General features: G+C 38.0%; 1 protein-coding gene across 6 annotated transcripts in view; it reads right to left on the minus strand.

Moving 5' to 3' along the window:
- Positions 1-414: 414 nt before the first annotated feature.
- Positions 415-15,860, minus strand: part of RTCA (RNA 3'-terminal phosphate cyclase) — a 29,210-nt gene continuing 13,764 nt past the window's right edge. For all 6 annotated transcript variants that reach the window (XM_081493203.1, XM_081493205.1, XM_081493208.1 and 3 more), the window contains 4 exons: positions 15,654-15,712; positions 5,718-5,812; positions 3,506-3,610; positions 415-784 (listed from right to left, as the gene is read on the minus strand). In XM_081493203.1, coding sequence (XP_081349329.1) covers positions 683-784; positions 3,506-3,610; positions 5,718-5,812; positions 15,654-15,712 — 361 coding nt within the window. In that variant the 3' untranslated portion in view covers positions 415-682. The remainder of the gene's footprint in view (positions 785-3,505; positions 3,611-5,717; positions 5,813-15,653; positions 15,713-15,860) is intronic.

The following is a 15,860-nucleotide window of genomic DNA, read 5'->3' on the forward strand; positions in this document are numbered from 1 at the left end:
ACCAGGAAGTAATCTAAATATGGAACAGGTTAGGTGTAAGATAACAGAGAGTAATGAAAAGCATTCTGTTCTAAAGGCACTCGATTATTTTTAATACTATTAGCCAAACAAAAAAACATACCTGGAATTGATATGATCAAATTTACAAGGGGTAGAATTTTGCAATTCTCATTGTTTAGCTTTTACAACATATTCAGCAGATTCAAAGTCAATATTTACCTAGTACCCACTGGAAAGAAAATACATATAATGAGACAATGCTTATGAAATGCTACTGTTGACACAGCAAGTACGTGTGTATAAGGTTGTCTCATTAAATTTTATGAGACCCCAGCAGTGATTAGAGTTATATACAAATTACAGATCAAACCTACATCCCTAACTTATTACATTATATCAAAAAGAAAAACACACTTTAGGTGAAAAGAATATTTTATTGCAATACTTTAATACCGAAATCAACTATTATACTTATCCACCAACTCTTATTCACCATTCCTATCTCAGAAGATAGTCAAAGTGAGATTAATTGAATGAAGCATTCTCAGCAAATCTAGAACATTTTGTACTTCAATTAAAGTTAGGTCCGTTAATAAATTACATCTTATTCCACTGTTCTATAATATTTGTGAAATGATTAGTGCAATAATATCATTGAAGTATCATTTAAAAGGCAAATACCCTATAGATTTGGATTTGTCATCCCGATTCCTCGGCATTCAATAATGTAAGTGTCTTTAGAGGCATCTTCTTCATCTTCTGATTTCTTCACAGTAAATTCAGCCTGAAACCAGAATAGCACTTAGTATAAAACTAATATGAAGAGGACACAGGGGAGAGCCCGTAACTCCTGCTTAAACAGGTAGGAAGTTAATACCAAACTCATTTTACTGAAGAAGCTAGAGAAATTCAATAGACTACATATAAAATACTTTATTCCAGAAGCATGGTCCTTATTCAGAGGTATATGGATCTGTGGAGTTTTGCCAGAATATATGTATCCTGGATCCCATTTCTTACCCACTGAATCAGAACTCCTCAGAAGTGCAGCTTTAAGTAAATATCAATTTTTAAATCTTAATACCTACTTTCTAAATTTCTTCTAAAACATGGCACTGAAGCATTTAACCTTCTTTTATCTTGTCAAATATCAAATTACCCTTTAATTTCTCTCAAATTTTCTTGCCAATTTAATTCCCTAAATACAGTATTTAAAATATCTAGTTCAGAGGAGACAGGTGACAATTAACATCTTCCCTCATCATTACTGGGTTTGACACTGTACTTTTCACTTGTTAACTAATCCAAGTTTAGCTTTGAAACATCTGATCTCTATCACTGTATTGTGGAAACATGATTTTTTTTTTAAAGGAAATATATTCATTCTAAGAAAATTGAGTTAAAATCAAAATAACTGAGGAGGCTGACTGAATCTGTGACAGAGGGATTTGAAGTATGCCTAAAACCTTAGGATTCTCTGAAATACAATTTGAAAACCACTTCTCCAAGGTCCTGTTGAACTGCAATATTTAAAAATTATTCCAGTTTTAGAATTAGATGGCCGTGTGTGAACACTGAAATTTATTGTTGTATGAATAAACAATGAATCTGAATTATGAGCTAGATAGACTAGTTATATGTATATACATTTTTTTCAAATTACAAGCACTATATAAATATGGAAAAAGGGTAACAATTATGGAAATAATTTCTAGCCTACATATAAAGTTACAAAAATTTAGAGCTGGAAGGAGCCATAAGGGACACAGTCTCTGACTTTCCTGATGAATTACCTGCACTGAGACACAGAATGATGAAGCAGCTTGCCCCAGGTCACTGAGTTAAAACACAAAAATGCTGAACGAGAAACCAGAACAAAAAATTTCAGTTCATGGCACTTTCCACTGTGCGTTCAGTTCAAATAACATATGAGTGTCTACTATGTGCAAAGTATTGTAGAAAAAATGAATAGACCCTTGTCTCTACTATCAAGAAGATCACTGTCTACACGGGGAGACAGACTAATAGTAGTTACAAAATAAAGCATAAGTAGAATATAAAAAAATACAGTTAACTATCTTTTGAATCAAATATAATTTGCTTTTGCCTCCTATTGAGCCTTTTCCCACAATTTAATCAAAATCTACCTATCCTGTCTAATAACAAAAAAGGTACATAGTAAGAATCATACAAATAAAATGTGAGGAGTAGGGTAACAGTGGTTTTGTGCTTGGTACACCTCTGTTATGCTTCATTTCTTATTACTACTGTACATTATTTTTGTAACCTTTTAAAATGCTTAAGGTTTAGTCTGTGAGAGCTAAGTACTTCTTGTTATATGGAGTGAGCGACACTCCCTGCATGGAAATAAGTTTACTCTCTTTACCTACTTAGAACTAAAATCTAGAAGGAAAAATAAAAGCTCCTGTTATGAATGCCAATAAAAAAAAAATGCTTAACGTCAACAAGTTCCTTCATAAAATTCTGAGTTATAAATTTTATATTACTTTATAAAATTATATTATAAAGACTATAGCAAAATAGAAATATGCCACACATCACTGAAAAAAGGAATGAAACGATGCTGTATGGGTTAGCTGTTAAAGAATGGAGAAGGGAAACAATTTTAAGAGGAGGAAAATACCTAAATGTCAAGAGTGGTCTTGCTGGCAAAGGGGAGTTAGGGACAGGATTTTTCCTCTATTTTCTAAATTTTCTATAAAGAAGTTAGTTTCAGATGAAATACACATGTCATTTGTTTCAAGAATCCTGTTAAACAAGGTATGAATATGAGATTATTCACGTTAAATTCTTTTTCACTAAAAATTATACATCTAGGGAATTCCCTGGCAGTCCAGTGGTTAGGACTTGGCGCTTTCACTGCTAAAGCCCAGGCTAGATGCCTGGTCAGGGAACTAAGATTCTGCAAACCACACTGTATGGCCAAACTTGAAAATACATTAACATGTATATACATCCACTCTTCCGAAGTTGAAAGGACTGGTAAAATGTTAGAATTTCAGCAAATATTCTCTTCTACCAAAATAAAATCACAAGGAAATAAAATATATAAAATTTTTATGTAATAATTTAAGTTTAGCCAACTACAAATCCCTTGTGATTTGATCTTATAGTTCCCATTAAAATGCCTTCCCTTACTGTAAAGCAGTACCTACCACACATGAGCTTTGATGGATGCTCTTCCAGATTTGCTCAAAGCTCAGTCCTGCCCCTAAGAAACTATCTGGTCTTCAGCAATTAATTTAATCCCTCTGCCTCACATGACTCATAAGTAAAATGAGATTAATAATAAATAGCCACCCACAATGGTCATGCAGAGTAAGATGATTCAGCTTCACTGCTGAGTGAGTTCAGTATCTGCCACACAGGAAGGGTTCACTGAATGACAGCAATTACAATTACTACTGAAGTTTTCTGTTTATTAAAATTTGACTCCAAATTGGCCATAATAAAGATCAATCACTCTTTCTGATGGAATACCCACCTTTGCTAGTTGCTCAGCAAAATGTATAGCTGTTTGGGTGTGGAGTGTAACTGGTCCTGTTTTTATTCTGGAAATTCCACTGGCTAACGCCATAAAAATGATCAGCTATTAAAAAAAAAAAACACAAAAAGAAGGAAACTCTCACACATTTACTTATACTTGGAGTTAAAAGTCTACTGTTTTCCATACGAAAATAATACTAGATATCAAAATAGCTAAAAAATAATTTATTTTTTAATTGTAGGGTAACTGCTTTACAATAGTGTTGTTTTCTGCCATGCATCAACATGAATCAGCCATAGGTATACACATATCCTCTCTCCTGGACCTCCCTCCCACCGAATCCCACCCCTCTAGGTTGTCACACAGCACAAGGTTTGAGCTCCCTGAGTCACACAGTAAACTCCCCCTGGCTATTCATTTTACATATGGTAAAGTATGTTTCAATGCTCCTTTCCCAATTTGTCCCACCATCTCCTTCCCAACTGTGTCTGTAAATCTGTTCTCTGTGTCTGCGTCTCCACTACTGCTCTGCAAATGGGTTCATCAGTACCAGCCTTCTAGATTCCACATATATGCATTAATATACAATATTTGTTTTTCTCTTTCTGACTTACTTCACTCTATAACAGGCTCCAGGTTCATCCTCCTGATTAGAACCGACTCAAATGCATTCCTTTTCCTGGCTGAGTAATATTCGTGTGTGTGTGTGTGTGTGTGTGTGTGTGTGTGTGTCTGTGTGTGTGTGTGTCTGTGTGTGTGTGTCTGTGTGTGTGTATACACACCACACTTTCTTTATCCATTCATCTGTCGATGGACATCTAAGTTGCTTCCATGTCCTAGCTATTGTAAATAGTGCTGCCATGAACTCTGGGGTATATGTGTCTTTTTCAATTATGGTTTTCTCAGGGTATGTGCCCAGTAGTGGGACTGCTGGGTCATACATGGCTCTAAGTGATAAAGAGCCTGCCTGATAATGCAGGAGACATAAGAGACGTAGGTTCAATCCCTGCATCGAGGAGATCCCCTGGAAGAAGACACAGCAATCCATTCCAGTATCTTTGCCTGGACAATCCCACAGACAGAGGAGCCAGAGGCGGCTCCAGTCCATAGGGCCACACAGAGTTGGACATGAGTGAAGTGACTTAGCACACATGCACGTTACCACTTCAAGCTATAACTCTTTATTCCTAGTTTAAAAAAGAATTTCCATTTCTTTAGGTTTAAAAAAATCCTAAGATGATAGAAAACCTGTGGAATAGCACAAAAATGCTTAGTAAGTTTATAAACTTAATGTTTCAGCATACAGAGTTGAAAATTAATAAATTTTATCAGACCACCTGTCCCTGCAAGCTAGTATATATAAACTGACAAGTTTCTCTAAATGTTCTAAAATTACAACATTTTAACAGGTAAACAAATACACTAATACAGAATTACTAGACTGGAGAATAGTAAGAAGGAAGAGACTAGAAATACGAAGACTGTCTTAAAACTGGTCAAAAAACCTTGAAGAATACTTTTCTAAGCAGAGACATCTGATTGTGATTAAGGGGAAAAATTGGTAGAAAGGAAAATCTATCAAGACAGTGGACCATATAAAGACTGCATTTGGAAATATTCATTAGCATTTCTCAATGTGAGTAGACGTGTTAAGTTTGAGAGGTGTATGACATATCCAAGTGGAGATGCTGACAGGCATAAGGGATATAATGGATATGGAGTTAAGGAGAAAGGTCTGGGCAAATGATATAAATTTAGAAGCTATCAGCATACGGATGGTACTTGAGCCATGAGACTGGAAAAAATAACTGAGAGACTAAATACAGATAAACAAAAGAGGTATGAGCTTAAGCACAAGGGCTCTCCAAAATTTATAAGTTGAGAAGAGGCAAACAACAATAATAATAAACTAGCAAAGGGACTAGAATGTATGGCTAGCGATACAGAAAGATAACAGTATTTCAGAAACCAAGTGAAGAAAGTATTTAAGAACAAAGGAGTGCTCAGTGTGCCCAATCTATAGCCAGGTTGAGTAAGATGAAAACTGAAATTTGTGGTATATAAATTCCAGAATAATACTTTAAAAATGGACTGAATTAGAACATACTAATCAGTGTCTGAAAGTCAATGACTAAAATTTATATTCAATCTAACTGCCCAATATTCAAATCTAACAGGCTTGAAGGTTTTTATCCTGAAGTGTCATTACCTGGTCTTGCAGATACTCATCCACAGCACCACCATGTCTAAGATTTGCTAACAGCATTTCAGCAGCTTCAATCCCAACCTTGTCTGCATTAACACCTACAATAGGCACAATGTAAAAAAAAATTAATTAATTACTAAGAGGTAAAAAGTTTAACATATCCCAGTTAGCACTGGCATAACATCTTTTAGGCCTCTGAACTCACCCATTGCAACTTTTAGGATAAGATCTTCATGTACTGAATTTTCTGAGAGCTAAGCTTATGCAAATACTTTATTAAATGGACCAGTGGCAGGTGGCAGGGTGGGGAAACAAGCTTTGGCCCTGTTTAAGAAGTACTAATTATAAAATCAATTCACATGAGACCCTATAATACTCTATAATACTATGCCTTGATATCAAAATTTTAAATTCACAATTCATATATGTTACAATTAGTCTGCAGACAATTCTATTAGAATTAAAGGATTTTTTAAAAGTTCAGATAATTTTCACCTAGGGAAGAACAGATAAAGAGTCTCAGATTAAATATACAAAGTTTTATTCTGGTAAAGAATAAATCAAATCTGTTTAAGATTTGAAGAAGTATTACCTTATTTGCTTCTTAGCAGCACTGCACAGCTTGTAGGACCCTAGTTCCTTGACCAGGGATGGAACCCAGGCTCTGGAAGTTCTAACCACTGGATTGTCAGGGAATTCCCTGGTATTACCTTATTTTAAAAATAAGAATATTTATTCCATTGTTCTACTTCCTGCTTCTTTACATATATCACAAACATTTGGTACAATGCTAAATACAAAATAAATCCATCAAATGTAGTGGAATGTCAGATGATTCTTTTTATTTCCTTTAAACTAAAAGAACCCTGTGGGCTTCCCTGGTGGCTCAGTGGTAAAGGATCCACCTGCCAGTGCAGGAGACGTGGGTTCAAACCCTGGGCTGGGAAGATCCCCTGGAGAAGGAAATGGCAACCCACTCCAGTATTCTTTCCTGGGAAATCTCATGAACAGAGGCGCTTGGTGGGCTATATATAGTCCATGGGGTCACAAAAGAGTCTGACACAACTTAGCGACTAAGCAACAAGAACAAAATTAACCCTTAGCTGCAAATGAAAATGGCTTTTGAAAAATGAGAATGTGGTTCATTTTTATTTTATATTTGGAAATTCACCTAAGTATATACATGTCTTGATAAATGTCCCAGAAAATGGAAATCAAATTTTAACCATTTTTTCCCTTACAGAAGTCATTATAATAATGTAATACATTAAACTATCTTTATAACATTAACCAATCATTTACATGACTGAATGAAATGGTTTGGAATATGTATGAATCTTGACTTTTTGGTAAACTACTCTGCCTCTTCCATTTCTTCTTCTAGATGGAAATAGAGATGATAATACCTTAGTTGCAAAGTTGTTAAAATCAGAGATAATATTTATAAAGCTTCTAATTTCAAGACTAGTTCATAATAGGCTGTTAATAAGAATAGTTACTATTGATAACACACATGATACTATGTATGTACCATACTAAGTGACAGAAACTGGTTCCTTAGCTAAGGAGGTACCAAAAAAATAGAGGGTAAGTGCTAAGCTTATGGTATAAACTATATATCCAATGAGAGTTCAGAAAAGGAAATTATAAGTTCCAGAATAATTTGAGAATGTTTTGTGAAGCATGAAAGGACTTCATGGACTTGAGTCCTTGAAGAACAGCTAAAATTTCCACGGAGTACGAAAAGAAGAAGCAAGCAGCTCCTGGCTTTGTAGTATTAGAGAACAGTAGTTGCACTAAGGTTTCTCAAGGTTTCTCTGCCAAGTGGCCCACTATTTCTCAGAGCTATTCACATTCCTTCCTACCCAGCTGCCTTGACAGTGAATAATGGTATGGACCTACAACATTACCAGCTATTAGTAGCAGTCTATGGTAACTGAACAAAACAAAGTAAATATTAGAATTTTTTTTTATTAGTACTGTGTTCTAAATAAAAGAGCAAAATCCCAATTTCTTTGGAAAACCTAAGGTTTTTCTGACAAATACTCTTCTGGCATTTTAGAGGTTTCTTAAAATGGCCTCAATTTTGATGTCTTATAACAAATTAAAAAAATATTCAATGATTTGAGGTTTCTTCTAGCTTATTAAAAGCACAAAACTGAACAGAGAAAGCCAAAGGACTGATTACAGCATCAGGGACATGCTCTGAATTACTACATATACTGAAGGAGGAAAAGAAAGTGCTTACTATAAGCTAGTAGTATCCATACATAGAGGTATAATTCATCTTAGGAGATTGATTTGTCCCATAGTAAAGTACAGAACTAACTGAAAGATGAGTGGTCAACAAATCACACAGATATTCAACAATGTGAAAACATATATTCTGTCCATATTGTAATCATATAAATGTGGGAACAATTCTTGTATGTAGATAATGGTCTGATCTCATTTTTCAGTTAGGGAAGCAGTCACCAATGTAACATAATTCCAGACATAGGAACAACTTAGGTTTTCTTGCTCTCAATTTAGTGCTCTGTTATAATACACTGCCTCTATCTAAAACTGCTAAGATTTAAAAAAAAAAAAAAAACCCTCAAATCTCACCTTTGCATCAGGATTAAAGAATGTTATAGCTGGAAGGATTTCAGAGATTCTTCAGACTAATTCTCTCACTCAATAAATAAAGAAACTAAGATCAAAATAGTTTTAGTAACTGAGACAAGGACAAAAATATGATTCGTTACAACTTATTGCTTGTAATATATACGGTGGTGTGGACAACCAGCCAGTGTTGCTTCTGATTATAATGCTTAAACATTAGGATTCAGAGTCGAGTAATTTTCTAGTCAATTTAAATCAGGAGTAAAAAGAGTATCTGGATATTGGGAGCCCTGACATTCTCTTGAGACCCTTAATATACAGACTACCTACCAGGTGGCTCTGGAGAAGGAAATGGCAACCCATTCCAGTATTCTCACCTAGAGAATCCCATGGACAGAGGAGCCTAGCGGTCTACAGACCATGGGATCGCCAAGAGTCAGACACGACTTAGCGACTAAACCACCATCACCAGGTGGCTCAGGGGGTGAAGAATCCTTCTGCAGTACAGGAGATGCAGGTTCGATCCCTGGGTTGGGAATATCCTCTGGAGGGGGCATGGAAACCCACTCCAGTATTCTTGCCTAGAGAATCCCACAGACACAGGAGCCTAGCGGGTTACAGTGCACAGGGTCACAAAGAGTCAACATGACTGAAGCTACTGAGCAGACACACTACGAGAGAAGACCCCAAGGTACCTCTGCATTTGCTAGTTACATCCCCTTTGACTTGAGTGCTTGATTGGGAACAAGGGCAGGCACCAGGAGGAGTTAGGCAACTTCAGCAAGTAAGCAACTCTCAGCAAGTAAGCAACTCTATCTTCTAATCCCTCCCACCACTGTAAGTCTAAAAATAAGAACTGTGCGTTCTATATGCGTGTTGTCCAAAAACACCTCATGTGACAAAGTTTAAAAATGTTGATGAAATATTAGGAAAGAAAACTTTTCTGGGCTGGTAGTAGAGTTAATTCCAAGTATCACTGATAACAGAGCAACAATCCCTTTATGATATCAATGCAACGTACCTAAAACTATCATCTACACTGGCAAACTAACTCTACCTCCCATATTCACAAAGTTGTAAATGTTTCCAGGTACGCAAGCTAAAAATCAAGGTCATTACACTGTCTCCCTCACCTTCCACATCCAGCTGATCACCAGTCTATTCACCCTCCTAAATACCCTTATATCAGCACTCATCTCTCTAGCCTCAGTCATTGCATTCCTTGGTGTAGGCCCTCATCATTTCTGATCTGAACTGATATAACAGACTTGTCTTCCTGTCTCCGCTATGTTTTTCCTCTAATCTGCTACACAGCTACTTACTTTCCAAACACCTGGTCTTATATCCCTCCTTAAAATATTTGTTTTCAGGATGAAACCCAAACTCCTTTATAAGGCCTATAAAGCTCTTCAAAATCTTGACCTCTCTAATCTCATCTCTGTTCCTCCTTGACCCAGATCCTCTACTTATCACTTATGTCTGTAGTTGCCCAAACAACATCAGCACTTTCCTTTGTCCTCTTCTTTAGCTCTCCCCAGCCTTTTTTTTGGCCACTCCACATAGCATGAGCGACCTTAGCTCCCAACCAGGGATCGAACTCATAATTGAACTCATGGCTCCCGCAGTGGAAGCACTGAGTCTTATCCACTGGACCACCAGGGAAGTCCCAGCTCCCACTTTTCTATCCGGCTAACTTCTACTTCTCTACAGAACCCACTGGAGGATCACTGAACAGCACAAGATAGATTAGTCCCCAAAGAATTAGCTGTTCTTCTCCTGTGTTCCTAGGTGCCCTGGAGATAGAAAAATCACAGCACTGGTCTGTCTCTCTGCCAGACTAAGCCAGGCAGCAGAAACAGTGGTTCTCACTTCTGAATCCTTCATTTATAGTACCTAGCAGGTCTTGGTACTCAAGGATAATACAAACTGAACTCACACTTCACTCAGTGCCTGCCAAGCACAGCACAACTTCTGACAAATGGGCTCCTAGTCTGTTTTATATTTTGCATTATCTTTGCCCTCTTAAGACTGTTAAAGATACTGCATATAATACCTCACCATCCATGTTGATTCCTCACTGCACCTAACAAGTAATGAATATACACTACATATATAGTTTTGATCACTATTTCTCAAATTTTATTATACCTTAGAGAGCTTATTCAAACAGATTTCTGGGCCCCAAAGATTCTGGTTTCATACAGATGAGGTGGGCCCCAGAACTAGGATTTCTAGCAAACTCCCAGATGATGCTGATATGCTACCTGTTCACCAACCACACACTGAATGGCACAGTTTTAAACAATTCGTTTATGTCTGATCAACCAAATATGTTGATTTTACCTATTCTATTACACTGGTTAAATGTGACACCCAACTACTGTCTACATCTACCAACTGAGCAGGCTAAAATTACCTGAATTTGTGTATTCAGCAGTAATAATGTAGTTAAATGGCATGAGTGTAAGCATCTTTTAAAGATGCTATCAAGTAGGAAGAAAGCAATCAAATACCACACAAATAATGAGGAGTTCAACTATTAATAGAAGGAAATGGCAACCCACTCCAGTATTCCTGCCTGAGAAATCTGATGCACAGATGAGCCTGGTGGGCTACAGTCCATGAGGTTGCAAAGAGTCGGACACAACTGAGCGACAGAACACACACACACACATAATAGCAAAATTAACTTTAAATACTAACAGATGCATACATGCATCTCTTCTCCCAAATATGCCAAATACTATAGAAATTTCCCTTTCACAAAAACATTCAGTACTTTGCAATCAACACTGTAATAACTGATGCAAGGAAGAACCATCAGATGTTAAAACCACTGGAAGAAAGTTGTATTGATATAGAATAATCAGATAGTCTCAATGTATTATCCCAGAGTATTTATGAATTATAATACAAAGGGAAAGGGGGAAATTCCCTGGTGGTCCAGGGGTTAGGACTCCACGATTTCACTGTAGTGGCGAGACAATGAAAAGAGGGGAGGAAGAAAGGGAAAAACCTTTATAGCAGACAGACCTGGAGGACACCACCATAACAAGTGACCACAGTCGGCTTTACTGATAAAGGACAGACTGACATTAGGTGCACCTTGATGTGATTTAATGGCTCAGGGGTAAAGAAACTGTCCACAATGCAGGAGACCCAAGAGACATGAGTTTGATCCCTGGGTTGGGAAGATCCCCAAGAGAAAGAAATGGCAACTCACTCCAGTATTCTTGCCTGGAAAATTCCACGGACAGAGGAGTCCATGGGGTCACAAAGAGTCTGACATGACTGAGCACTCACTCATTCACTGATGTGATAGAATAGAATATACACAAAATCACCTGTGCAACAGTCTTACTAAAAATGTTTAACTTGAATAAATCTAATTATGAAATAATCAGACAAATTTACATAATGGAAACTCCTGTAAGAAAATGGCTTGGAGTTTTCAAAATGTAAATATCATGAAAGGGAAAAAAAAAAACTGCAAAGAAACTATCCTGTAGTTAAAAAAGAAACTAAACAGACATGATAACCAATGCTGTGTGTACTCAAAAACAAAACAAAACATCTCAAATTACGCTAAAGAATATTTTGGAGGCAACTGCTGCTGCTGCTAAGTCACTTCAGTCGTGTCCGACTCTGTGCGACCCCACAGACAGGCTCCCCCGTCCCTGGGATTCTCCAGGCAAGAACACTGGAGTGGGTTGTCAGTTCCCTCTCCAGTGCAGGAAAGTGAAAAGTGAAAGTGAAGTCGCTCAGTCGTGTCCAACTCCTAGCGACCCCATGGACTGCAGACTACCAGGCTCCTCCGTCCATGGGATTTTCCAGGCAAGAGTACTAGAGTGGGCTGCCATTGCCTTCTCCGTTGGAGGCAATCAGTTGCGTCTCAATATAACAGACAAATTCTTTAAGTATAAAAATGGTAATGTGGGATTTCCCTGGAGGTCCAGTGGTTAAGACTTTGCACTTCCAAGGCAGGGGGCATGGGTTGAACCCCTGATTCAGGAAACTGAGATTCCCACACGCAGCACAGCGTGGTCAAAAAAAAGTTGCATGTGATGATGCAGTATCATCATCACAGTGGATGAACACACTGCAGTATTCAGTGGGGAGACTGGGTACCTGCAACCTTTCACAGACATGGTTCAGAAACACACAACATCTAGCTAAATGTTCATAACCAGTGTATCTAGGAAAGCAGTGTATGGACATTCACTAATCATTCAACTTTGCTGCAAGATTGAAAAATTTCAAAGAATAAAGTTGGAGGAAAGACCTAAAATTTAACTGACTCTAAGACAGAGCCAGTTAACCATATCCAGAGTGCCTGAAAAACTATGGATGGAGGTTCAAGACATTGTACAGGAGGCAGGGATCAAGACCATCCCCAAGGAAAAGAAATGCAAAAAGGCAAAATGGTTGTCTAAGAAGGCCTTACAAATAGCTGTGAATAGAATAGAAGTGAAAGGCAAAGGAGAAAAGGAAAGATATACCCATTTGAATGCAGAGTTCCAAAGAATAGCAAGGAGAGATAAGAAAGCCTTCCTCAGAGATTAGTGCAAAGAAATAGAGGAAAACAATAGAATGGGAAAGACTAGAGATCACTTTAAGAGAATTAGATACCAAGGGAACATTTCATGCAAAGATGGGCACATTAAAGGACAGAAATGTTATGGCCCTAACAGAAGCAGAAGATATTAAGAAGAGGTGGCAAGAATACACAGAAGAACTGTACAAAAAAGATCTTCACGGCCTAGATAATCACGATGGTGTGATCACTCACCTAGAGCCAGTGGGCCTTAGGAAGCATCACTACGAACAAAGCTAGTGAGGTGATGGAATTCCAGTTGAGCTATTTCAACCCTGAAAGATGATGCTGTGAAAGTGCTGCACTCAGTATGCCAGCAAATTTGGGAAAACTCAGCAGCGGCCACAGGACTGGAAAAGGTCAGTTTTCATTCCAATCCCAAAGAAAGGGAATGCCAAAGAATGCTCAAACTACCACACAATTGCACTCATCTCACATGTTAATTAAAGTAATGCTCAAAATTCTCCAAGCCAGGCTTCAACAATATGTGAACCGTGAACTTTCAGATGTTCAAGCTGGATTAAGAAAAGGCAGAGGAACCAGACATCAAATTGCCAACATCCGCTGCATCATCAAAAAAACAAGAGAGCTCCAGAAAGACATCTACTTCTGCTTTATTGACTACGCCAAAGCCTTTGACTGTGTGGACAACGAACTGTGGAAAATTCTTCTCAAGAGATGGGAATACCAGACCACCTGACCTGCCTCTTGAGAAATCTGTAGGCAAGAGTTAGAACTGGACATGGAACAACACACTGCTTCAAAAGTGGGAAAGGAGTACATCAAGGCTGTATATTGTCACCCTGCTTATTTAACTTAAATGCAGAGTACATCATGAGAGACGCTGGGCTGGAGGAAGCACAAGCTGGAATCAAGATTGCCGGGAGAAATATCAATAACCTCAGATATGCAGTGACACAACCCTTATGGCAGAAAGCGAAGAAGAAATAAAGAGCCTCTTGATGAAAGTGAAAGAGGGGAATGAAAAAGTTGGCTTAAAACTCAACACTCAGAAAACTAAGGTCATGACATCCGGTCCCATCACTTCATGGCAAATAGATGAGGAAACAATGGAAACATGACAGACTTTATTTTTCTGGGCTCCAAAATCACTGCAGATGGTGACTGTAGCCATGAAATTAAAAGACGCTTGCTCCTTGGAAGAAAAATTATGACCAACCTAGACAGCATATTAAAAAGCAGAGACATTACTTTGCCAACAAAGGTCCATCTAGTCAAAGTTATGGTTTTTCCAATAGTCATGTATGGATGTGAGAGTTGGACTATAAAGAAAGCTGAGCATCGAAGAATTGATGCTTTTGAACTTGGTGTTGGAGAAGACTCCTGAGAGTCCCTTGGACTGCAAGGAGATCAAACCAGTCCATCCTAAAGGAAATCAGTCCTGAATATTCATTGGAAGGACTGATGCTGAAGCTGAAACTCCAATACTTTGGCCACCTGATGTGAAGAACTGACTCATTTGAATCGGTTCTACTGAGATGGATGAAACTGGAGCCCATTATACAGAGTGAAGTAAGCCAGAAAGAAAAACAACAATACAGTATACTAATGCATATACATGGAATTTGAAAGATGGCAACGATAACCCTATATGCGAGACAGAATAAGAGACACAGATGCATAGAACAATTTTATGGACTCTGAGGGAGGGGGTGAGGGTGGGACGTTCTGGGAGAGTGGCATTGAAACATGTATATTATCGTATGTGAAACAGAACACCATTCCATGTTCGATGCATGAGACAAGGGCTCAGGGCCGGGGCAATGGGATGACCCAGAGGGATGGGATGGGGAGGGAGGTGGGTGGGGGGTCCAGGAAGGGGAACACATGTAAACCCATGGCTGATTCATGTCAATGTATGGCAAAAACTATTACAATATTGTAAAGTAATTAGCCCCCAACTAAAATAAATAAATTTATTAAAATAAATAAATAAATAAAAATAAAAACTTAAAAAAAAAAAAAAGAAAAACAACAATACAGTATACTAATGCATATATATGGAATTTGAAAGATGGCAACGATAACCCTATATGCGAGACAGAATAAGAGACACAGATGCATAGAACAATTTTATGGACTCTGAGGGAGGGGGTGAGGGTGGGACGTTCTGGGAGAGTGGCATTGAAACATGTATATTATCATATGTGAAACAGAACACCATTCCATGTTCGATGCATGAGACAAGGGCTCAGGGCCGGGGCAATGGGATGACCCAGAGGGATGGGATGGGGAGGGAGGTGGGTGGGAGGTCCAGGAAGGGGAACACATGTAAACCCATGGCTGATTCATGTCAATGTATGGCAAAAACTATTACAATATTGTAAAGTAATTAGCCCCCAACTAAAATAAATAAATTTATAAAAAAAAAAGAAACATAAAAAAAAAAAAGAAAAGACCCTGATGCTGGGAAAGATTGAAGGCAGGAGAAGGGGATGACAGAGGATGAGATGGCTGGATGGCATCACCAACTCAATGTTCATGAGTTTGAGTAAACTCCGGGAGTTGTTGATGGACAGGGAGGCCAGGCGTGCTGCGGTCCATGGGGTCGCAAAGAGTCAGACACAACTGAGCGACTGAATGGAACTGAACTGAACCATATCCTTTTAAACTTGTCATCCATCATTCTATAATATTCTAATCCTGACAGATAATTAAGAATGATTAAAGAATTGTTGTACACTAGAACTGGGAACAGTGTACCCTTCATTTATCTGTACCTCGTTTACCAAGCGATGATCCAGCAAACAGACAGCCCGTGGATGTCTCAGCAATAATGCTGCATAGGGGAAAAAACAGTATTACTATCTATGCTATAAATATTCCAATGTTACATGCAAATACAACACAGGAGAACAATGACTGTTAAGTACATAGAATTAGATCTGGCTAGGATATTGCAAAAGTGACATTCTTCATACAGAGAG

The sequence above is a fragment of the Giraffa tippelskirchi genome, chromosome 5 (assembly GCF_054371585.1).
Source record: "Giraffa tippelskirchi isolate mGirTip1 chromosome 5, T2T-mGirTip1v1.2.pri, whole genome shotgun sequence".
NCBI classification, from domain to species: Eukaryota; Metazoa; Chordata; class Mammalia; order Artiodactyla; family Giraffidae; genus Giraffa; species Giraffa tippelskirchi.